General features: G+C 41.3%; 1 protein-coding gene across 1 annotated transcript in view; it reads right to left on the bottom strand.

The window, feature by feature from the left end:
- NTSR1 (neurotensin receptor 1) overlaps nucleotides 1–25,611 on the bottom strand; it is a 103,756-nt gene that overhangs the window by 27,994 nt on the left and 50,151 nt on the right. The window contains exon 2 of the mRNA XM_073309117.1: nucleotides 1,061–1,262. Coding sequence (XP_073165218.1) covers nucleotides 1,061–1,262 — 202 coding nt within the window. The remainder of the gene's footprint in view (nucleotides 1–1,060; nucleotides 1,263–25,611) is intronic.

The raw sequence follows: 25,611 nt of genomic DNA on the forward strand, positions 1-25,611 counted from the left end.
AACAGCGTTAATTGCACATGCAGCTGAGATCATTGTGCACATGTTTTCTATTCACTGTTGTGTGCATAAGGTGGTCAAAGTACAGATCCAAATCTTTGACTATACAAGTTATCCGTAGCATCTTGCTGCTTAGCTCTTGAGCTGCTGGTAAAACCACAAGTTATAATTAAAATGGCTTCAGTATTTGGGCCCTGACTCAAGAAAGCTCACCTATTTGGGATGGCACTTTAGCACATGCTTAATTTTAAGCACATACTTCAGTGTTTTTCTAAATAAGGATGGACTTCAAGATGGACTTAAGTGCTCCCACAAATTATCTTGCAACTGTAAAACCTTAAATTTGTCATCCATTCACTAGTGATGAGACACAAGACCAGTAACATGTTCGGTTAGAGTCAGTTAAAAATGGAAAAAAACAATTCTTCAGGAAATTCAGAAGTTGTTTCCACTTTAAAGTTTGAATAATTTTTTGATTATAATAATAAGTATAATAATTATTGATTACTATAATAATAATTTTGATTTCCCCCCGAGGACAATAAAATAAGTGATATCCAGGAGGTTGGGTTTACTTATGTTATTCCAATTTTTCCAAACTACTCTAACTTTTGAATAGCTTCTGAGTAGCAGTCAGAGAATTTCATTTTTCTGTTTGTCACTCTTCGACTTTTCCAAGGCTGAGGATTTGGAAAAGTTAGAGTGTGGCAAATGGAAAATGAAAAAAAGAAAAAGAATGAAAAACTCCCCAAACCCTAGATAGCATTTATTTTACTGCATTCCTTGGCAAACATGGGGAAAAAAGGGGAAAGGAAAAAAGAAAAAGGGAGAAAAACAAAACAAAAAAATGAAAATTTGGGGGTCTGAGGAAAAACTGGAAAATTTTGTAAACCAAAAACTTTCTTGTGGAAGTTTTGGCCTTCAAAAGAGGCCATTTTTCATTGGGAAAAAAAGATTTGGAGAAAAACTGCAACCAGATCTACTGCTGGTGTCTGTAATTCTACCAGGTATGTCCCAGAACATGTTGCTAACTCATTCAATGTTTAACATCACAGGTACATACGCAGGACTCTCACTCCGTGCTTCAGAGCTTGCACACGGCTGGGCTCCATGGACATGCTGAGCATCGTCTGCTGCCCTCCAATAATGCAGACCTGGTTTTCTTGTGCTGCTTGCTTGAACATGATGATGAGCTGGTTGGCGATGATACTATTCAGAACAGAAATGACGACCATTGGAAACACAAAGGAGATGAACGTGTTGACCTGCAGGAGATACAAATGGCAAACCCACATAGGATTTCAATCAGAAGATCATATTTTATTTCACATGATATCAGATAAATAGCATGCAACGGAGACCTACAGGCTACACCTTTAGCTTTTGGAATGCAGGACTTATTGCACAGAGGGGAAACTTAAACAAAGGTGAAATAAGTTCACTCAGGTGGCAGAAAATTGGATGCAAGTGGCTAAATCAATTTTTCTTCAGTTATAGTGCCTTGTCCCTATATCAATGCAATATGTTGATTGAAATAAACCATTGATGTTTTTATCCACATGACCAGCAGGATACTTCTCAGCTTTCATAGTATACGGTAGCTCTTATCAATGTTTTCTGAATAATAGTTTCTTATTGTATTCTTTTCTTACCATGGGCAATTCTTGGGCTTAGTTTTCTTCTGTTGCATTCAGAATACTGGCCTTTCCTTGTAGATTTAATGATAGTTTTTTGTTAGCTGGTGATCAAATTATCCAATAACCATTGTACTCTAAGAATGAAAATTGATCGGAATAAAAAGTGGAAGTTGTATTGTTTTTAATAGAAATTATTTGGTTCCTGGGGTTTTGATAAAATTAAATGGAAGATCAAATTACCCAGTGATTGCCTCAAGTGGAAGACATTGTTAACATCAAACAGAAACATTTGTGCATTCTCACTGTAGTATCTACAAACTCAGCCAGGAAGTGAGTTTAACAAGCAATTGCTTCAAGAAAATTAGAGGCATCTACATCTTGAGGATGCACTTTTAATCCATGCCAAGACTCAGTGTGATAAGGTCGCAGCCACTTTATATTGCCACTCCAGTGTCATAAAACTCTGGTTCATCTGCACAGCACAGTGAGAGAGAGAGCAAGAGAGAGTTAGGAGAGAGAATGTACACTGGCATGAAACTCTGAGCTGAAACCTGACGAGCACATATCAGACTAACAAGCCTCTTCCTCCTATACATTTGAATTGGAAAGCTTATTATGTATTTCCCACCATGATTATTATGGCCTGATTCAAAACCCATTGAGGTCAATGGGCGTCTTTATACTCCTAGACTCTGGCGACTGTACAATTGTAAAAAGAATGAGGAGTACTTGTGGCACCTTAGAGACTAACAAATTTATTTGAGCATAAGCTTTCGTGAGCTGCAGCTAACTTCATTGGAATGCATGCAGTGGAAAATACAGTAGGAATATGTGTGTGTGTGTGTATATATATACACACACCCATATATATATATATATACACACACACACACCCATATATATATATACACACACACACACACACACACATACACATACATATTATAGATATATATACACACATACAAAGAACATGAGAAAATGAGTGTTGCCATACTAACTATAATGAGAGTAATCAGTTAACGTGGGTGTTTCTCCTGCTGATAACAGCCCACCTTAACTGATCACTCTCATTAGAGTTGGTATGGCAACACCCATTTTTTCATGTTCTCTGTGTATATATATCTTCCTACTGTATTTTCCACGGCATGCATCCGATGAAGTGAGCTGTAGCTCACGAAAGCTTATGCTCAAATAAATTGGTTAGTCTCTAAGGTGCCACAAGTCCTCCTCGTTCTTTTTGCTGATACAGACTAACACGGCTACCACTCTGAAACCTGTACATTTGTAGGAACTGAAAGTATTATAGGTCTAGCTGTAGGTAGTTAGCATTTATATTTAACCCAACAGCACTGGCAGTATTGCAAGAGAAATGTGTAGTTAAGTGTCTATCACTCTTTTGAAACCTTTGTCCAGAAAGCTCAAATTTCTAGAGTGGAAAATGAGCTACAGTGATGGCAAGGAAATCATTTAACTAGCGGGTTCTGTGGACATCATAAACTACAAGAGCAGTGTCTGAGTAGTTTATGATATCCACATGGAATTGTTTCCATCTTAGTCGTCCATGAAGCACCACAAGCCATAAGCCTTAAAAAAAATTAATGGATGCAACAGTTTTAAAATTTCAAAACATTTACAATATTTAAACCATTTACTACAAGTGTTTGAAACCATTAAAACAATTTTGTTAAGACTAAAAATTATAGGGATTTTTGCCAGAGTCAAAATTAGCATTTTAACAGAGATCATTCTAACTTCATTTCCCAAAATGGCCAGGTCTCCATCACATCTGAATGGTCTAAAACAATAAATCAAAATCCATCGTTTGAAAGTCAAATAAACAGATGATAACTTATTAAAAGAATGGTTTCGTATGCTGTTATTTCCACCAGCTGTGTCTCAATCTAATTCAGACATGGTGACTATCCACTTGGATGATGAGTGCATTATAAATGTCATGAAGGAATGGATAGATAGATACACACCAATTAGTTTTATGAATTATTTATACCAGGAGTAATGCAAAAAATAAGTACTACACAAACATGTGGATAACAGGCACCCTGCAGTTACAAGTATTTACCTTTTTGGTTCATAAATCTAAGAAAGATGCAAGTCTAGTTTTGGAGAAGAGAGAAAGAATTGTTGTTACCCACTTTTCTTTAGCTAGACCAAAAATTAGTATGTAATGCATAGCAGTTTGCTCCAGAGCCTGATGTACTTTAACAAAATAACCAGCTGTGTTCCATCCCTCGCAATCCATATGATGAATAGGTCTTTTTTGGCTACTGCTAGCAATAATAATGGAAAAAAGAAAAGGAGGACTTGTGGCACCTTAGAGACTAACCAATTTATTTGAGCATAAGCTCTCGTGAGCTACAGCTCACTTCATCGGATGCATAAATAATAATGGAGTTCTTCTATGGTCAATTTCTTGAGGAAACTCCTGGATACACTTCATTAAGACTATCTGCTAATCGCTTTTGTTCTGAACATTTTCTAAGCAAGACTCCTGTATGTTCTACAAAAAAGACATCTTACCTTGTTGGTACATTATACGCTGCTGGGCCTTAAAAATGCCTCATCTTTTGAAATCCACCCCAAAACCTCAAAGTGCTCTGTAAATATTAAGGGTCAGATTCTCATCTGGTCCAAACTGACACAGTTCCATGGAAATACATGGAGCTGTGCAGATTAACACCCACTGAGCATCTGGATCTACCTAGATAAGCTTCACAATACACCTCTGAGGTAGGGATAAACTTGTGACATAGAAAGGTAAAATGACTTGCCCAAATTCACACAGCAAGCCAATGGCAGAGCTAAGAGAAGAACCCAGGGGTCCTGACTCCCATTTCTGTTTCTCTAACTGCTGGATACACTTCTTCCTTACCTGATGCATAACTACGGCACTCAATAAAGGGAAATGTTAAATGCTTTACCTGCTTCCCTGTGTTTCAGCGTTAACTAACTTTCAGCTAGAAACTTTTGCCCCACCCGTAAATTGGCCACACGCCCAGCAGTCACACAGGAATCATGCAGTATCCTTATTGAGCTCTTTAAAGCCCTGTTTCTTTGCTTACACCTCATTGCTATTATACACTCTTCAGAAATCCTGAGAGACTACCTGGAAACTTATTGACTTTCCCTTTCAAGAATGTATAGTGACAAAACATGAAAAGCAGATCATGGCGGAAGGCAGTTACCTTGAAAGACTTTTTTTTTTCCTTTCTCAATTTATACCCAGGCTCTGATGATAAAAAAAATTATAGACAGAATCAATGCTTCTCCCAGAGGCAGAAGGTTTTCATTGCTGTCCAAAATTATATACAAGCACATCCCCCTGAAAGCAATGAATGCTGCTAAAAGCCCATCTCCTTTCTCCTAGCCCCAAGTATTCTGTGGTTTTATTCCAATCGGGTTTCTTTTTAATCAAATTCTGTGAGCTCAGCCCCAAAACTGAGCTGAGTGGTGGCCCAGCGCCACCTGATTTTCAGGAGAAAGAATGATGGTGCTCATAATGCCCGATACAACTCTCATTGAAGACAATGGGAAACCTGCCATTGTCAGAGATGCAAATCTGTATGTATCTGGCTAGCTCGTGTGCATGCATGTTGGGGTCTATGCATCCAAATCATGCTTTGGGCATGCATGTTGGTGCTGACACACAAGGAAAGAACCCTTTGAACATTTGGCTATAAGTGATTTAAATATTTCTCCAAGCAGACATCATCTTTAGGGGCATGATGCAAACTGCAAAGTTCTCATTGACTCCGACAGAGGTAGGATCAGCCCCAATCCATGATACCGATGAACGCATGCACAGCTCAGACTAACTCTCAGATGCATCAGCAGCATTTGTACCACCATTCCTCCAAGCTCTGTAAACATACCAGCAATTGAACTTCCATACTTCCCCACCTCTGCAAGTTGGTCTGCTAAACATAAGCACCCTTTTATCTGAGCTCGCGCAAAAGTCTCTCATCAGAACAGGAGCAAATAAAACAAGCCTGGCCTACCAAGTTTGGATCTAAATTGAATCTTGATTCAAATTTACTCCCAGCTTCAGTCTTAGCCTTGTTTTGGCTCCTGATGGAAATGTATGGTCCTCAATCTGAACTCCCTCAACATTCAGGTTTGTTTGGGTCTAGAGTTTAGGTTCACGGGCTATGCCTACCATTACCAGCAGTGTTCTGATCAGATCCTGCTCTTGCTTACATTGGTGTAAATCAGGAATAACTCTACTGAAACCAATGGATTTGTACCCATGTGAGATCAGAATCATATCCAATGTCCCTACTCAGTACCACTCTCCTAGTGACATCTTGGCTAGAAAGTTTTCCACAAGCACAAAGCAGGTTCGGCTGATCGCAAAGCGGTGCGGGCTGAGGGATGTGCTGGCTGCCCTTCCTGAAGCCCCATTGGCCTGGAGCAGTGAACCACAGCCAGTGGGAGCCGTGATCAGCCAAACGTGTGGATGCGGCAGGTAAACCAACCGTCCCGGCCTGCCAGGGACTTTCCCTGAACAAGCGGTGGACTGGCTTTAAGAACCACTGATCTAGGGTACAACAAATTATTCTATTGAATTGTTTTCCCTCCCAAAGTTGCATTTATGGCCTATGATTTCAATGGGAATTAGGCACTTAACCTGTTTAGGAGCTTTTAAAAATCCCAGGTGCCAATTTGTATTTTTAGGCACCTAAATATCTTTGAAAATCTGGCCCTTTTTCTTCCTGTTTGTACAGAGCCTAACACATGGTGCCCCAATCTGACTGGGCCTTACTGCGGTTCAAATGGCAATGAAGTGATTTGTTTAGTCAACCCTTTGCTCCCTGACCTTAGGTGCACTTGAAATTGACTTTTTTGATAGCTGATTTCCTTTTAACTCCCTGTTGCCAAGCAAGTTCTTAACTTCCACATAAACATCAACACATTTAACACCTACCAGCGGATTGACACAGAAGATGGATGGACTGGGTTGGGGCTTCATATGCTTAGGAGAAATAAAACAGATGGAAATGTATAAAAATTAAATTAAAAATAATTCATCAGCCCCGCACAATCACCTCAATAAAATCAGGCTTCTCTGAAGTTTCTCTGAAGTCTGTCCATGCAGCTGTGACTGTGGGTTTCATAGAAGTCACGCAGTAATGCTAACAAGAGACTCGCAAAACCACAGAAAAACTAAATCAGAGCCACATCCATCTTGAGGGGATTTTTCCTGTGATTGTTAGTGTAACTCTCACTCTTCTGTATTCAAAACAGAAGCTCCACCAGTCCCTGCTGAGGTTTATTCTGAAGCATTGTGCCTTTGCATAGTCTTCCCCTGAACTGTTCTGCTCATGTGGTCTCCCTGGGATACCACTGAGGCGGACTTGAATTTATTTGCAACATCAAGATAGACATATCACTTCACTTAGCAACTCTGGGGAGCGCTGAAATGAATTTTGTAAATTAGAAGCCCTGAAAGGTTTATTATGTGACACCCCCCCCCCCCCAGTCCCAGGAGCAACACACTGTAATAGCAGGGCCACCTTGGAAGGATTCTTCATTTACTTTGGTGAGCTCCTCACACAAACTCTGTGTTGGGCTTTTCTATTTTTGAAGGAGGGGCTAAAGAAATCCCTTCGCTTGGACATATTTTGCATGCATACACATGACGGAGGGTGCGGTGGGTTGCATTTCTACATCAAGGTAAAAAGCGGATGGGAACCTGATCCTGCGTTAGTGGAAACGCTTTGGTGTGGTTACCATGAATTACATACTCCTATCTGGAGGCAGGACTAAAACCTACAAGGGGAGTGTGCAGCTGAGCATCTGTCCTTAGTCATCTGCCCAGGCCCCACCCCTTTTTTTAGGAGTAAGAGAGAAGCACACAGAGGGTTTGAGAGTTTCAACTGTTCAATCCAAATACTACTCCTAGTGCATAGCCTGACTCACAGCCACATTTAACTTACACTGGAATGGAACAACCTTGCAAAAGAACTTGCAAGACCATTGTCTCTAAACCAGCCACATGGGTGACAGCTCATTCACAAGTTGTTTGGCTGACTGCCCTAAGCAGCACTGGAACCAAGCAATGATGCGCTCCCAAGTGCGCTCTGAATAACCCTACCAGGACAAGCTGTGACACAGAATGTTTATTCCTCATGACAACACTTAATCATTGGCCTCACAGGTGACTTCTCCTCTTGACACATGTATGTGCCAAAGGAAGAGAATGCCTCTGCATGAGGGAAAAGTCAAGGAGGGTAATTTTCAGGCTATAGTGGTTGCAGCCAAAAGAGACACATTACTGTCAGCATTGAGGATTAGTCAAAACCACGGAAGAGGTCGGAATGGAAGACGGTAATTCACATAGTCACTTGTCAAGGCAATCGGTAAAGGCACCAATGGATTATGCGGTGGATTTGTTTTGCAAGATATTGTGTGTTCCTTCCTATGTGCTCAGAATCTGGTCCTAAAGAATCATATCTCCAGATAAACCTGTCCAGCTATCATATATTTTCAACCGCACTTCATTTTCCCTTTTAACAGCCTGCAGCCACAAAGTCTCTGAACTGACAATCCTGAACATTAAGCACTTTTTCCACTGATGCATCAAATGGAAGTTCAAAGCTGATATTCAAAGTGAGAGGCATTAGCAGTCAGTGGAGTTCTTGGCTTTCACCTTAAGCCATCCTCCTCTTTATTTTTGTGATGTTTGGAGACTGTTGTTGTTATTTTTAAAGAACCTCATTGTCCTGCAGCTGTTTCACGATATGTAGAAGACCTGGAAGAAAGATTGTGATCTAATTGAGATAAGTCATCTTCTCGTTATGTTTCAGAGTAACAGCCGTGTTAGTCAGTATTCGCAAAAAGAAAAGGAGTACTTGTGGCACCTTAGAGACTAACCAATTTATTTGAGCATAAGCTTTCATGAGCTCTAAGGTGCCACAAGTACTCCTTTTCTTCTCGTTATGGAAACTTCATACCAATGTGACAACCCAAGTCGCTTGAATTGCATTTAAGTGACACATTCCAGAATCTCTTAGTAGCGATATACAGTCTTCAGCAGTTCCATTGGTTTTGATTTACAATTTCCTTCCTCACAAAATGGATCTCATAAGTCAACAGACCACATAAAACCAATCGTATTTTTAAACAAAACCTTCAGAACGGATCTGCAGTTCTTTGCAAATACTGTTTGCCCGAGGACCCTGCTTATTTACAGTTCAAACCATTCTGGTGTCATTTGGATATGGAAAGCTGAGGCATTCGAAGTATGGGTGAGAAAAACCAAGAACCATGAGCATAAAAGCAAGTTGGCTTGAGCAGAAGCATAACTGAGGGATAGTTGAAAATAAACAATTGTCAAAATGGACCAAGATAGATGGCTAATTGGAGCCTCAAGTTATGATAACTTTATTCTGGCAGAGACAGAGGCTCCTATCAAGTCACAGTACAAAGTTCAAGTGTGACTCAAAAGAAAGATTTCCCTCCCCCTCCGACCCCTTGTTACATGATGAAACATGGAGGTCACAGCAGAGGCAAATATTTCATTTTTCAGAGATGCCAAAGCTATGCCTTCTAAGACAAGGACACAGCTGCTTGCCATGTCAACTGGCTGAAAATAAAAGAGGGACTAGAAGTGGGAAGTGGCCAAAATGAGGGATAATTTACAGCAGTGAGTTCTGGGACCGGGAGAAAGCCAATTTTCTTTCTTCCCTCTCTGGATGTGGGAAGTCTGATGATTGAAATCCAGAATATGCTGCAGAGGAATGTGGAAAACAGTGAGCTGCTAGGAACTGACCTGGACAGACGGCTTTTTCTATGCTCATATTTCCTCACATCAACTATCCCTTCAGAAAACCTTCAGCTTTGAGCTGAAGCACACGTCTTGAGGTGTGAGAGCGACACTGGCTTTGAAGCTCTTGATTTTCTGCTGGTGAGAAAGTTTTAGCACAGAGATTCTCTACCAATACATCAGGGAGGATGGTACAGTGGTTAGGGCACAGGGCTGTGGGAGACCGGGGTTCAGTTCCTGCTCCAATCTGGTGTGACTCTGGACAAATCTCTTATGGCCTCTCCTGTACCTCAGTTTGGGGATAATAAGTACTTCCCTACCTCACAAGGGTGTTGTGAGGGTAAATGCATTAAAGATTGCGAGATGCTCTGATACTACGGAGATGGGGCCATATAAATATCTAAGATAGATAGGCCCTCTTGAATTCCAAGAGCACCACTTGAGAAATGGTCATTAGAGACTCTGTGTTTAGGGACTTCCTGGAATGTGATGCTAGAAACTTCCAATAATCCAAACAATCATTCATATTTTGTTTCTTAGCAAACCAATTAAACCCTATATCTGAGATCTAACAATCTACCACATTCTGGCTCACCTAATTTCCAGTGGAAATTAGAAGTAAATTATTCTCCTTCTGATAGTGGAGACATTTATTGTTAGTATATGTCAATCAGAAGAGCACATTCTGCTAGATCTGCTAAATTTGACTGCTAAGAATCTTGATAATTTAACTAAATGAATTTTACAAAATTTCCAGTTCTCACTCATTGGTCATAATTATCTTTTTTTTTGAACTGGTGGTGATTATTTTTAGCCGTTAATAATTAAAACACCCCTAGCAAATTGCAATATTTCATGCTCTGACAATCAGAGTATGACAAGCTTCAGAAAAAGGAAAATTACACAGGAATTACAAAGGAAAATTCATTTGAGAGTGTAGTGATTGTCTCATCTCACCCACATAGTTGTTAGTGGGGCATTTATTGCACTGGATGAGGTACACCACATATTGTGATAGGCATGTGTAGGACCCATTCATCTTGAAAGGTGTGTTGTGGGGCATACTGATCATCAAAGGAATTCACACAGAAAAATGATAAAAAGACAAAAACACCCTATCGCCGATGGGTGAACATTTTTCAGAAAGTGATTACTCCTTATCTGATCTCTCAGTCCTCATCCTCAAAGGAAACCTGAACAACACCTTCAAACAACAAGCCTGGGAGCTTAAATTCATAAATCTGCTAGCCTGGGCAGCGCATTGCATAGGCTGTGGAAAGCTGTGCCCCCCTAAACAGCGTGGCATGGCCCTGCCCATGCTTCTCCCCGAAGCCCTGCTTGCCCTTCCCCCTTGGCCCCAGCCCAGCAGGCTGCTCCTCTTCAGGAAAGCAGTGTGCTGGGGCTAGGGCGGCCGAGACTTAGGGTGGCTGGGGCTGCCCTCTGTTAGGGGGCACTAGGTGCTGGGGCCGCGCTGCTGTGGGGAGAGGTGGGGGTCTGGAGGCACTGGGGCTACCTACCCTGTGCTTGGGGGGCCTGGGGCCATGCACTGCCTGCCTGCCCTGTGCTTGGGGGCTGTGGGGGCCTGTGCTCTGCCCACTTGCCTTGTGGTCGGGGGCTGGGGGAAGGCTCCAGTGAGGGAAGGGAGGCTGGGCCAGCCGGGGGCTAGCCTCCTCCAACTGGCGGTTCACCCGCCGCCCATGTCTGCTAGATACTAAAAATCATGGACTTAATAAAGACATTGGATGTATGGGTTTTTACAATAATCTATAACCCACTCTCCCTCCACCCTTTTTTTTGTGCTCTGATTGTGTAGGTGTTAATTGGCCATTTCTATGATTCTATCCTCCCTTTTGGAACAGGCACATAATTCTGCCGTTATTTTGTTGTGTGATCTAAGAAAAAACATCCAACAGCTTTGTGCCTCAGTTTCCCTACGTGTAAACCAGTGGCAATAATACTTTCCCATCTTTCTAAAGCAGTTAGAGGTATAGCTGCAAAATATTATTGTTAATACAATCCGATAGGTACTAAGATGCTATAACTAAAAAAACCACATCAGTAGTGTGCATATTTTGCATCCTCCACAAGACTCTTCGGAGAGCTTGAAGTTCTCTAGAGGGATCTCACATAGTCCAAAAGCTCTACTCTAAGGCCTGGTCTACACTGGGGGGGGATCGATCTAAAATATGCAACTTCAGCTACGAGAATAGCAGAGCTGAAGTCGACGTATCTTAGATCGACTTAGAATCACTTACTTCGTGTCCTCATGGCACGGGATCGATGGCCGCCGCTCCCCCGTCGACTCCGCTTCTGCCTCTCGCCCTGGTGGAGTTCCGGAGTCGACAGCAGAGCGATCGGGGATCTTTTTATCGTGTCTACACTAGATGCGATAAATCGATCCCTGATAGATCGATCACTACCCACCGATCCAGCGGGTAGTGTAGACGTGGCCTAACTGTTTTGCTCTGGGAATGATATGCATAGACCAAGAGGGTTCAGGAGCAACTTAATTCCACCCAAGCAAAACCTTTTCAACAGAGTGTTAAATATCATCTGGAGACATTTAAAATAAAGGTTATAATGATGTGAAACACTGTTTACATGCACAGCTATCTGATGTCAAAATGTTACGGTCTGCTATGAATTACAGATGTAACCTTTGAAGTTAGCACATGACACAGCAGTGACCATAGGGGATATATGATAGCATCAGGCTACATATCTGAAAGAGGCAGGAAGGGGAAATCAGCACTAGTTTTGTTTTTTCTTATTTTATCAGTAGGAATTAGTTAAGGAACCTTCACATAATTATGCAGCAAACTTCAGAAAATGTTAAACTAAGGGCCTTATTCTCTTATCACTTACACCAATGTAAATCAGGAGTAATTAATTCCCTTGAAGTCAGTGAAATTACAGTAGTGTAAAACTGATTTAAGTGAGAAGAGAATCAGGCCTCAGATGTCTACACCTCAAACAAAGGAAACCAAGCAAAAAATATGAGTGTTCCCTTTCCCTAGGTAGATGCATCCTCAAAACTGTAGGGGTGGGGAAGCTCAGAAAGAACTGCACATTCGTGTGCTGATTCAGATCCACCTCTATTTGAACAACTCCATAGGCTTCACTGATTTAAACTGGTGTAAATTAAAGGAGCACCAGGATGAGTATGAATAGTTGTACATCTCATATTTCAACAGTGGTTCCATCTTATTTCAAATGGACATTTACAGGCCGTTAGCTAGGATTTTAACACTAGACATACTTCCTTATACTCCTACGAGGAGAGTTTGTCTTGACACAGCAATCGATATTGACAGTCACATCCCAGCCACTTCTATAGAATAACTAAACAAAGTCACCGCTGGTTGAAAGAAAGTTTTTAGTAAGATGCAACACGTGTTGCACTTCAGCACACCCTCGTGACCAGTTTGGGAATGGCATCACAGGCTCATTAGAGGCTTCTGGACAGTCTCAGCCATGGAGGAAGCAAACTGATTGTAATTTGTATTTGCACAGGGGAGGGGCAGCACAGTGGCTTAGATGAAGGAGTGGACAAAAGCCTGAAGACAACCTGCAATCTGAAGTCACTGAGTCACATCCTAGTCCCAGGGATTTTAATGGAATGACTCTCACTGATATCAAAGAGCCCAGGATTTGTTCCATTGTCATGCAAATATAAGTGAAGCTTCACCATAGGTAACTCCATTTGCCAAGCTCATTCTGCTCACAAAGAGCCAGTACTTCAGTGATGATGCAGGCACTGATGGATTGTTAACATTTTTTCCAACTGAATTTACATGGTTTCGTCCGATGAAGTGAGCTGTAGCTCATGAAAGCTTATGCTCAAATAAATTGGTTAGTCTCTTTAAGGTGCCACAAGTCCTCCTTTTCTTTTTGCGAATACAGCTGCTACCTGTATATTCACTCTGGCTGGTTGCTTATATTAAGATATTTTAGTCTTTTCTTGTTGGTTGATGTTTAAGTTTTATTTAGGTTTTATTTACATAAAAAAATCGATGTGTCTGTGGAGTTTAATGGTGTCATGCAATAATTCCAAACCTCACCTACATGCTTTAAGACCTATAGCAACTACCACTTAGAAGACAGGACATGCTGCACAGTAGGCCCTGTTCTATATGGTTGGACATGCAGGGGAACCCTGGACTAGGGTGACCAGATGTCCCATTTTTATAGGGACAGTCCCGTTTTTGGGGACTTTTTCTTATAAGGGGGCCTATTACCTCCCACCCCCTGTCCCATTTTTTCACAATTGTTATCTAGTCACCATACCCTGGATGGTTAAAGACTCCCTAATCTGCCATTCAGATATCTACTCTATTGTCTTCCAATTGCTGACCCTAGGCAACAGCTCTGCCTATGGTTCCCACATAGGTCAGCTCTGTAAGTGTTTGGCCAGAGTATCCAAATATTAAAGGGTTAGGGGAGAACAACAGGGTCCAGTGGATAGAGCACAGGATTGGGTGTAGGGTGAACTGGATTCCCTCCCTAGGGGTGCTTCTGAGCATCTGCAGTCTGTGACCTTGAAAGAGGCACTTTACCTCTCTGAGCTTTCTATAAAATGGGGATAAAGGCTATCGAGCTGGCTTTGTAAAGCGCGGTGAGGTAAAAACCGCGATATAAGGGCTACTTACTGTTAAATGCTACAGACACTGCTACTGTGCACATGCGTGGAGTCTGCTGTACACTCTATCTCATGGGCACAACAGCTCTCCTGAGAAGCATTTTTCATGACAGAAATGGAAGACACCATAACAGCATTAGGGCCCAGTCCTGCTCCCATGGAAGCTGCAATTCAATTCACAGCATCAGAAACTGAATGCTGGCTACAAAGAGTTTGCAAACAACCCATTTGGTGTCTGTTTTCCACCTGTTTGCTCCACACATATTAATTGCTTTGGGGTCTGCGTCTGATCCACTGGTGAGATCTGATGGGTCCATGTAAACTGCATTTGCATCAGTATGGCTTCTTTGTTGCAATATAGTGTTGCTTTATTGGTTACTGTAGCTTATCACTTTATACCCATGAGCCACCAAAGACGGAGTGACTGGTTGGTTCCAGATGGGATACTGTTTACGAATACACAATGTGGAGCATTTTCAAGCCCATATGCATCCTACTTGATGAGAATGCAAAACAGTTAACGATCTGGAGGTGGAAAATTAATCACCCACACATCAGGAGTTAATCATATACAGAGCAGATAGAAATGAACTGCTCTCCCACAAAGGATCCAACATGTGTCGATGATGAACACATTCTGCCAGCCTTCCCAATTGTAAGTCTCCCTTCACAGAGAAATCACTTGCCCAGATGAAACAGCAGCTGGCGCAAAACAACTTCAATGTACCTCGTGCTAAGCAAGAGATTTGCAAAGCCATCACGGCGCTGAAAGGTGGTAGCATTCCTGGGCTTGACTGCATACCTGCTGACATCATTTCCTTGCATAGCTAAGATCTTGAGGTCTGAAGTATTTCCACGCTAATCACAGGTAGTGGCAATATTATGCTAATTATTATTATTAATCATAAATGATGGTAATATCTGAGCTACATGGGTGATTAATTAAATTGACCCTATTTTGCTTGCAAATAGGAGCGAAAACTATAGGACATTTCCAATCCGTTCATTAGCCCTGACTTTGCTTCTCAAGGTCTTGTTGTTGATTTCCTTCCATTTGTTGCATCATTTTTGGCTGAACTGAAACTTACTTGAACATTTCCCCTTGGACAATGAAACCCTTTGTTGCTACAGCTTTTGCTTTTTTTTTTTTTTTTAACAAACAGCCACACTCTAGTCTGTGGTGGGGAGGAGGAGGGAAATAAACATGACTTCAAACTTCAAATGACAAGTTGAAATTATGTTTTAAATAATATATCAGTGCAGTTGGCTTTCACTTTTCAAAATCTGCTGGGATTATGGTCTGCGCTCGCTGTTGTAAAGGGGCTGTTACTCATCACCCGTCACAATTCATTTAATTTTCTATCCTAACGCTGCTCTTTGCTTGCCATCTATATGTTTTAATAAACGTTCCTCCTGTAATGGCCAATGCTCATGGCATTTAAATAATCTAGTCTTACTCCAGCTCCCTATGGGCGGTGGAGTCATAGGGCTATTTTACATCTTTCTTTTCTTCTTTCTTCCCTTTGAAATAGATGGAGAAAACCCGTGGCATATCAGATGGTGGCCACTTGTCAAAGAAGGAGCTAGCCTGGTTATCATGCTCCACACTGTTCTGACTGATTCTGCTTTGCAGATAGAAACTAGTGATGCCCTTGTCAAAACTGAGAAGAAAATCATCACACTTCCTAAGCCGTTAGACATGACTGTAAGCTTTCAGTGCAGCTGACACACGTTTTTCTAGTGTGGACTTTGTAAACTGAGATTGGTTAAGAAAGTGCAGCCATTCTCGTCTTAATGAGAACAGTGCAGACTTGTTACATGTTTTAATGGTGTGCAATTGTGTAAATAAATCATAGCAGATGTTTCCTGAGGCCAAAGCAGGGATCTCTGCTTCTTTAACTTCTGCTTGGTATTCCATGGTTCTTCGATTCATGCTCAGTATATTCATTGTAGTGAATATCTACTATGAATCTATTATGCTTGAATATTTTCTCACAGAGCAAGTCTGAATGACCAGGATGCAATGACAGTCAATTATCCTTATTTTTTCTCTCTCATCATCTGGGAACATCAAATCCCTTCAAGTCCTGGTGATTGCAGCCCTGGCACTTGTATGCATGCGTGTTAGAATATTTAAAGGGCCCACACATGTGCTACAATTATAAGTCAATGTTTGTGCTGCGAAGCGAAGGAACGGAGTTTGTGCGTTCAAGCAGATGCTGTGTAGATCCCTGAACGTTAAGAGCCAGGGAACCGTTAAACTGGAGGTGATGGTAGATTTCTTTCAGAGTAGCAGCCGTGTTAGTCTGTATTCGCAAAAAGAAAAGGAGGACTTGTGGCACCTTAGAAACTAACAAATTTATTTGAGCATAAGCTTTTGTGAGCTACAGCTCACTTCATCGGATGCATTCAGTGGATTTCTGTCACTTCCCTCACTTTTTTAGAGATCTATGATAGATGCACTGTATAAAAGGCAAAAATAAATATGGACTGCACTGTGGCCATGTGGAAACATTAGGAGGAGTAAGACCTGAGTCCTGGCATTTAGGAGCAAATTGGCGCTATATACCTGCTACTCCTCACAAGGAGGAGAGCAGGTCAGGGAGTGGGGGAAGCTTTGGCTTTGCCCTTCACATGCCAGCTCTGCGGCTGAACTGGTTCGAGGTCAGGGGATGGTGGGTAGTAATCTGCTGTTGAAATAGATCATTTCCTTGGGCATACAGTAAAACCACAAGTAATTAGTAAGTAGTAATTTGCTGCTGCTGTGGGTTATTTCCTTACACTAGTTGTACAGTAAAACCACAATCTAGCCCTAACCACATAAACTTAATTATTGGTTTCACTCCCTTGTCATCCTCAGGGCCAGAATAAGGTATTATAAGACCAAGCCTAGACCCTCAGTTTGGGGAGTCACTTGATGAGATCAGAATTTCTGGATTCATTAAAAAAAATGTTTCTAGCTCTAAGAGCAGCAAAGAAAAGCTTGAAAACATGAACTGAAGGGTAGCCAGTGCCTGCCTGAGTGTGCACGTGACATGAAACAATCGTTTCAAGAGGTATGCACTGCCCCATTTGTCCTAACTCTGAAACTTGCTACTTCCCCAAAGGGTGAAGTGTCCTGTGTGTGTGTGTGTGTTGTGGTGGAGTGCATGAGATATGTGCCTAGAGCCCTTGATTGCTTTAATTTGGCTCTGGTCAGTCTGCACTGGTATAGTAAATCAAGCTTGTGCCTAAATCCTTCTGCATGAAGCTGGATGCAGAGATGCTAAAAAGAAATCCAATCAAAGGGAGGTCCTGGTGGAGAGTTAATAAAGAACAGGAAACATAAAAATTGACATTGGGCCCGATTCTGATCTCCCAGACCCTGCTGCAATGAAGAGGTTACTCCAGTGCGATCAGTGGAGTTGCACCAGAGTCAAACAGGTATAAATGAGATAGGAAAATAAGAAAAAGGGGAGATCAACACCAACAATACCAGGGACGATTTATCTGTTGGTTTGCCTCCAGGATGAAGCATTTTGAAGCTACTTGAAATGGTTCACAGATAATTAAAAGTTACATTAATACAGCTGGTAAAATACCATCACATTAGCTTAAAATAATTAGCAGTTGACAAATAGTTTGAATTTTGAAACCACCAGGGTCTTTGGTTAACACTAATAAAGTTTGATTAAAAGCTCAGCCTCTGTGGGGCTATGCACTTTGCAACAGATATTTAGAGTTTTGCTCGACTGACCTCAGAAGTTCCACCAGTTCTTGACTGGTTTGTGTTGCCAGGCCCTGCCACAGCCAAACTGAACCTCTTTGTTTTTTTACAAGAAAATTGCTCCTGGCTTGGACAACTGGTTTTTAGATGGTGCAAAGCCATGGGCCAAGATAGGTGCGTGTTCTACTCTGAGGCCAGGCCTACACTGGAATCTTTTGTGGTACAGTCATGTAAAGGAGGGTGATTTTTTAAATATTTCTATACTGGCAAAACTCCTACTGTAGATGCAGTTATACCAGCATAAAAGTGCTTTTGCCAGTGTAGCTTATGTCATTCGGAGAACTGGTATAAGCTATACTGACAATAGCAGTCTTTTGTGGGTATAAGCTGTGTCTACATGAAGCAGGTTTGCTGGTATAGCTATATGTATAAACCTTTTCTAATGTAGAGTAGGTCTCACGACTGTGTTGAGAGCCCAGTGCAAAACTCAGCTTCCCATAGAAGCCTGCCCATAAGAAATCTGTACGTGATTATCTAAGCCCTAGAATGGAAGAGCAGAGTCGATTTCAAATAATTTTATTCTTATCTCAATATAACTCTCAGTGCCTAGATACTGTGGTGATTGGCCCCCTATAAATACCTAAGGCAGACAGATTTTGCTACAGTATTTGGTGATTAGTTATAGCCTGGACTATGGTACTAATCACTATGCCAGGGAAATCTGTGTGTAACTTTAGGATAAGTTAGCATTTTAAAACTCTCTTAAGTCAATGTTTCCATGATAGTCCTTCCCAGGAGGATATTCACGTAACTTTTCTTGTCGGGTCTCAGCACTATTTAAGAGAGACCTGTCTCTTCTTAGAGCTGTTCCGTAGCTTTGAAAATGTAACCGGCCTCTCGAAAACAAATAAGTGCAAGTAGCATTCACTGATTGTATCCCACCTGAATTACTTTCCCACAGCTCTGCAAGTCCTGACTATGCATCTCATAACTGCAGTGATTGGATGAGCTACCAGGAAGAAATCTTTCAGATTATTGCTTGAGAAAGAGGCAGAAATTGACCTGCCTCTGTTATACTTGAACAGTGTTGTCAAAGACAAATCAAGAGGTGCTTTTTTGCTTATGGGCCTGAGACAGCTTGGTTTGCTTAATTGATTTATGAGCATGGAACTATCCCTCAACAAGGGGTCTCTGGGGCTTGTTATGCTCTTATGGAACGTAAGAACACTGCACCTGCTTCTGCAGAGTGATATTTTTGAAGGAGGAGAGTCCAGTGGGGTACTTAAATGAGTGCCTCTCCTATTCAGACCAAATCCTGCATGCCTTAGCCATACAAGAAATACTGCTGCAGTCAAGGAGTGAGTGTGGGGAGTAACACAAAACAGGGTGTGACCCTTCTGGTATATTGTGTGCTAATTGCTAACTGTATGTCTTCAGTTAATTACATTCCCTCCATCACGCTTATAAAGAGGAAAGCCAGAAGGACAAGCATAGGAATGGCATGAATTGTGAAACAGTTTGTTCTTTACTGGTCCCAGCTAGCGGATTGTTATTGGCAAGTGCATTGCTGCATTGTTCTGTTACAGTACACTACATGTTTTCATGCCTGTTCCTGTTCCTGCTGACTTTAGGGGCAACTGGATTGGGCCCTTCTTGATCCAACACATTTCTAATAGCAGCTATTTAATAAACAGAACAGCAGGGAAGTTCTTAGGGGCACATCCTAGTTCCTGTGCTTAGTCATGGGATTGTTCACATGTGGAAACCATTGAGGTCAAAAACAATCGTCCCCCCTTCACAGACCTTGCAATAATATCAGAGATGCTCTGCAGCTGATCCTGCATCCTCAGGACTGCAGCAGTCCCCATATCTCTTGCACTACACCCTGCTATGCATGGATGAGCAAGTTGGCCAGACTCCATAACTGCAGCATAGTTTTAGCTGATCTTTTCTCTCTGGAGCAACATTTAATTGTTTTGCATTATTTTAGATGCTTTGTCACCCGAGCTTGCACTTTGACAAACAGACTTCGTTCAGGTTTCTCTGCAACTTAAGAGAATCAAGTTTACATTGTAACTTCCAGTATTCCAGATAGTGCAATAGTGCATTCAATGCAAAGAATGTTCTGTTAGTACAGAACATACCACTGGGGCCTGTCCAGCTGAGAAGAGTCAGCCTCCGGCAAATAGTTATTGTGATACCTGCGCCTACAAATTTACCCTAATTGTGAGCGCAATTGGAAAAAGTGAGTAAAAATTCCTAAAATGTCACAGTAACCTATAATAACAAATGCTGATGGGAAAAGGTGCAAAAAAGAGGCAGAGAGGCTGAATTAGTCCAAACAAAATGGCCTAGTGATCTGTCTCAAGGACTGTGTTATGAGTGTGCCTGGTAAACAAAAGAAGTGTGGGATCAGAAACCAGTGAGCCAAAACTGGTGTGTTGGAAATTAGGCCTACTTAGTACGCAAACTAACGATGGGATGGGTTATTCCATCCATCACTCCCTTCTGGGGTCCTCAAAAAAGAAACTTTGGGTAAAAAGCTAACGGACCGTGACGCTCACTGGCTGATTCAAAGAAGAGTAAGGAGTGAGCTTCACCATGATGTCTGCCACCCCTCTGTCCCCTAGGACTGCAGACCTTCTTTATCTTAATCCTGGGAAATGTCCTGACCAGACTGTGCCAGAGAGAGGGACCCAAATGACATCACCACCTCCACCATCTCCAGCTAAATCCCAACCACCACCTGGTAGATAAGGCTTTGCCCCCTCCATCCATGTGTCCTTTTCCTTCCCTACCTTATTTCTTCTCTTTCCTATCCTTTTGCCTTCTCTCTAATTAGAGTCTGCCTTAGACAGCCAAGACTGCATATTTTGAAACACGGCTGTAAGCCTGCGACCAGAGAGGCAGCTAAACGGTATGCCCTAATCAGCCTGATGCTTGAACAACTTTGCCAAGTCTCTGAATGGCTGATAAGACTGTTACTGGCCCTGTGTTTTTCCCAGCAGTGAGGCTGCAAGGGAAAGTCAACATGTGAGACTGATGCTGCATTTTCTATCTTTGATGCTGTTTTCTCTCCCTTTTTGAGAGTGTTTGTCCTGCTTTGTCTTCTAGGAAATGGGACTGCACTTTAACAAAAACAGCGATGACAGCTCCAGCTCATCTCTACTAACTTCTCCTTTTCTCCAAAAGGACAGTTATGACCATCTCTAATACCATCTAAGAGACTATCAAACAAAGGGCTATTTCCTTCTAACGACTCGCTACAGCAAAAGGAAAAGGGAACAAGGGATGTTATTGAAATGAAAGCCTTATTTAATACTTTACATTTTAAATACTTTAAACTGTTTCACCTTCTGTTCTTTAATAAAAGGTTATCAGGATTTTAATAGTTGATGTGTTTAATGGTGTGCCATGGTAAAAGCAGACTGGGGTCTCTGTATGCCAAACCCCTAACTTCGTTTAAAACTATTTAATGTTGGACAGTAACTGGATTATGGTACACCTTTGGCTCATATATTCCATCTAAATTAATGCAACATAGAATACAGCACGTACAATATACATCTGATGCTGGATATATTGAGAAATGGATGAGTGAGGAACTGAATATATCTTGGATATTAGAGACTGGGGATGTAATTTAAATGTTATTGTTGCTAGTGATGCACAAAGGCGCAGAATGTGCAACCACAATCTTACCAATGGATGTGGTAGGCTCTCCATCACTTGAAGTCTTTCTCAAAGATCGTTCTAGTTTAGCCACAGGTTACGGGGCTCAATGCAGAAATTACAGGGTGAAATTCAATGGCCTGTGTGATGCAGGAGGTCAGGCTAGACTGATCATTTCTGGTAGAAATGGGTGAATTACAGATTTTTTTTTTTTTTGGTTCCCTGGCAATTCCACAAAATAAAAGAATAAATCTTGTTTTGGGTTGAAAAGAAACTGAAATTTTTCAAAATCTTCGGTGAATCAAAAATTTTTTAAAAAGAATTAGTTTTGTGTTGCATGAAACATTTTGTTTGACCTGAAACAAAACATTTCATTTGTAATTCAAGCATTTATTACTGTTTTAAATTAAAAATTAAATTAAAGTAAATTATGAAATGGAAAACCATTTTGAGTAAAAAAAATCACATTTTGTTTCAAAAATTTTGAAATGAATTCTTTTTTTTTTTAGTTTTATTTCCAACTAAAACAATTTGGCAAAATCAACACAATTTTGTGAAATGTTTCAGCGTTGTTGAATCTGCATTCTTCTCCCATTTTATCTCCCGTGTTATAGGATTAAAGTGCAAATGGCTCTGACAAAAAGCAGGAAGGAAAGGGTGAATGCACAAGTGTTGGTGAATGCACAAGGTCCAGGTACAATTGTGCACTTATAGTTAAGTGAGTGATTACTGTGATTGAGGGTGTAAAACAGGTGGCTGCACATGCAAATAGACACTTAAGTGTCTATGTATCGTTTGCATGTGAAATAGCCCGATCTGCATATGCAACTGAGATAATTACTCATGCAAATGTGCACAGACCTTAGGCCTGCTCTTTTGAAAATGTGCCCCGTTGGTATTTTATAGTAATGTCAATGTACTCTCCACAGCTGCTCCTGCAGAACCCCAGAAGATGTCAGCCAATGGCAGGAAAACTCCTGAAGAAGCTGTGCTGCCCTAGAGATGTTTCAGAGTAACAGCCGTGTTAGTCTGTATTCACAAAAAGAAAAGGAGGACTTGTGGCACCTTAGAGACTAACCAATTTATTTGAGCATAAGCTTTCGTGAGCTACAGCTCGCTTCATCGGATGCATCCGATGCTCAAATAAATTGGTTAGTCTCTAAGGTGCCACAAGTACTCCTTTTCTTTTTGCCCTAGAGATGGGAGACAGGTTGGTTGTGTAGAGGCTTAGGATCTCCGTAGATCTTGGATTACCTACTGAATTCAGGGCCCTGAGCCCTTTCCTCATTCCGGAGCCTGTCCTCTTATTGAAATAATGAACAAGAAATTCCACAAGTCACCCTGCAGGAAAGCCCACAAATGATACAGAATAACATGGCCCTATGATTGGAAGAACTTGCTGACTGAACTGGGGGAGCAATCGGAGTGTACACATGCGTGCGTGTGTGTTTCAGACTCAGCAGTCTTAAACTTGGCCCAAACTGAGAAGAATATAAACTAGACAGCCAACCCAGGGCACTGGGAAATATTTCTGCTTCTCATGATGATGATGATGAGGCAGTGTTAACTGGTTAAAAACCTCCTGCACTGAACAGATCCGTTCCAGTGGGAGTCAGAGCTACAGATATGATGGCTTAACAGGTAGGTAGAAAGAGTGGGAGAGGGAAACAACAACACTGGAATCCTTCTGAGGTCTGAAGGAGATTCATCATGCTTTAAGTTAGGAAAATAAATCCAATGCAAAACATACACCAGTAGCTGTACAAGGTATCATCAATTAACTGCAAATAATAATAATAAATATAAAATAATAGTAAACAATAATAAAATAGGTTTTATTCTGCAGTCATGATCCTGCTCTCATTTTCCAAAAGGAAGTGCTTTTTAAAAAAAACCATAATGCATAATTAACCCAGGGAACTCATTGCCACAAGATATCATGGAGGCTGACCGGTAGGATTTAAAAAAAGATCAGACATTTGTATCCACATTATAGGATAAAACATTTATATGAGATATAAGCCCTCTTGCTGAAGGGCATAATCCAGCTATTAACTCCCTGGCATTAGGAAGAAACTTCTCCTATAGGCAGGTTAATTTTTCACTACAGAATTTGCATCTTACTCTGAAGACTTTTTGCACCTTACTCTAATCATAGCCATTGTTTGAGATGGGGTACTAGACTGGATAGACCACCGTCTGATACAATCTGGCACTTCCTATGGTCCAATACTCCACTGAATTCAATGACAAAAGCTCAACAGACTTCAATGGTGTAGAAATGGGCTCTTGTGAGAGAAAAGGTAACTTGTTTTTCCTAAATTAATTTTAATTTTTAATCTGTTTAAACTAGAGATGGAGCAGAACTCATCCTCTGATGCCAAACACGCCACAATTTAGGCAACTTTAGAATCAGAAGCCAAACACTGCAGCTCATGCTTGTGTGGAATAGCTATCAGTGCTGTGTAAGGGCCTGGGAAGCAGCTGTAGAGAACATAAATCATCCTCTATTTCGCAAAGTGAGGTGTGACACTACACTACATATTCTTCATAGAAATATTGTTATGAAATTAATATGGCATAACTAAAATATATTTTGTGCAAGATGGGTCATATAAGGTATCATTGGAAAGGTTATGATTTATTGAATATGATTATCCTATTTGCATACATGTATCTTTTCTGTAACTGAAGTTAGGAATATTGATTATGTAACAATTACAAGTGGGTGTGTACTTGGTGGAACACCCACCAGACAGTAAGCAATCAGCCTGAATGGGGCATTTAAGAAGGACAATAGAACTTTGAAGATACTAATCTCCCACCTTCCTGAGAAGCTTCCTGGGATGTTGCTTTGACACTGCAGGGTCATGTGATGATGTCAACCTGGTACGGAGTACCACCTTGGACACTGCTGGTATTTTTCCACTGGAAACAAAGGATTCCCGCCTTATGTAAGTCCTAATTAAGGCTGGGAAATGAGTCAAACATGGCTCTTCTCCATTGCCTCCCCGCCCAAGAAGGAAGACTGCTGAAAGCACCTGAAGAGACAAAGGAACTAAGCTGGGGAATGGCAAGGGCTGAGTCCAGGCTGAGACAGGGGTCTAGCCTGCGAAGAGAAATAACTGGAACTCTAAGCTGCAGAAACTCTGCAACCTGACTAAAACAACATTCAGGGTGAGAAATTACTATTTGTAACCTTTGGTTTCAGAGTAGCAGCCATGTTCGTCTGTATTTGCAAAAAGAAAAGGAGGACTTGTGGCACCTTAGAGACTAACAAATTTATTTGAGCATAAGCTTCGTGAGCTATAGCTCACTTCACTGGATGCATTCAGTGGAAAATATAGTGAGGAGATTTATATACACACAGAACATGAAAAAATGGGTGTTATCATACACACTGTAAGGAGAGTGTGTATGATTTGTAACCTGTTTCTTTACTGAATTAAGCTTAGGTTGCATGTTTTGTTTTATTTGCTCAGTAATCTGCTTTGTTCTGTTTGCTATCCCTTATAACCACTTAAAATTTACCTTTTGTAGTTAATAACCCTATTTTTTGTTTATTTCAAAACCCAGTTTGTGCAATTCATATCTGTGAAGCGGGGCAAAGCGCTGTGCATATCTCCCTCCACAATGAGGGGGGGGGGAGATTTTTATGAGCTTGTGATGTGCAGATCTCTCTCTACAGCACAATACAATATTATTTTTGGGTTTACACCCCCCAAAGGAGGTGAGCACGTGAGTGCTGGGCAATCCCCCAGCTAAATCCTCCCACAGGGAGCTGATCGCAGGCTCTGTGTGATTCTACAGCTGGGTATGTCTCTGTGTGTGCGCGCTGGAAAGGGGCTTGAGAGCTTGTCACAGCAACACAGAGTAAGGGAAACTCAGGCTTCTGGGACTTGTGCGTTCAGGAGGACCCCAGCACATTCAGCGGCACCCCAAAAGGGGGGTCCAAGTCGTTACATGGGATTCTGCACAGACTGCAGATGGCTGCAGTTTACAGAAGGCCCTTGTTGCTGTGTTATATAATATATAAATAAAAATAACATACTTTTTAAATACAAGCTTTAATACAAGGGCTCATCTCTAACTAAAACAATGGCTTCCCCAAAACAGGAAAATTTTGGAGACAGAACCCTTGTGGAGAAGAGGTGACCTAGCACTATTAAGTATG

Source organism: Lepidochelys kempii, chromosome 13 (genome assembly GCF_965140285.1).
Source record: "Lepidochelys kempii isolate rLepKem1 chromosome 13, rLepKem1.hap1, whole genome shotgun sequence".
Taxonomy (NCBI): domain Eukaryota; kingdom Metazoa; phylum Chordata; order Testudines; family Cheloniidae; genus Lepidochelys; species Lepidochelys kempii.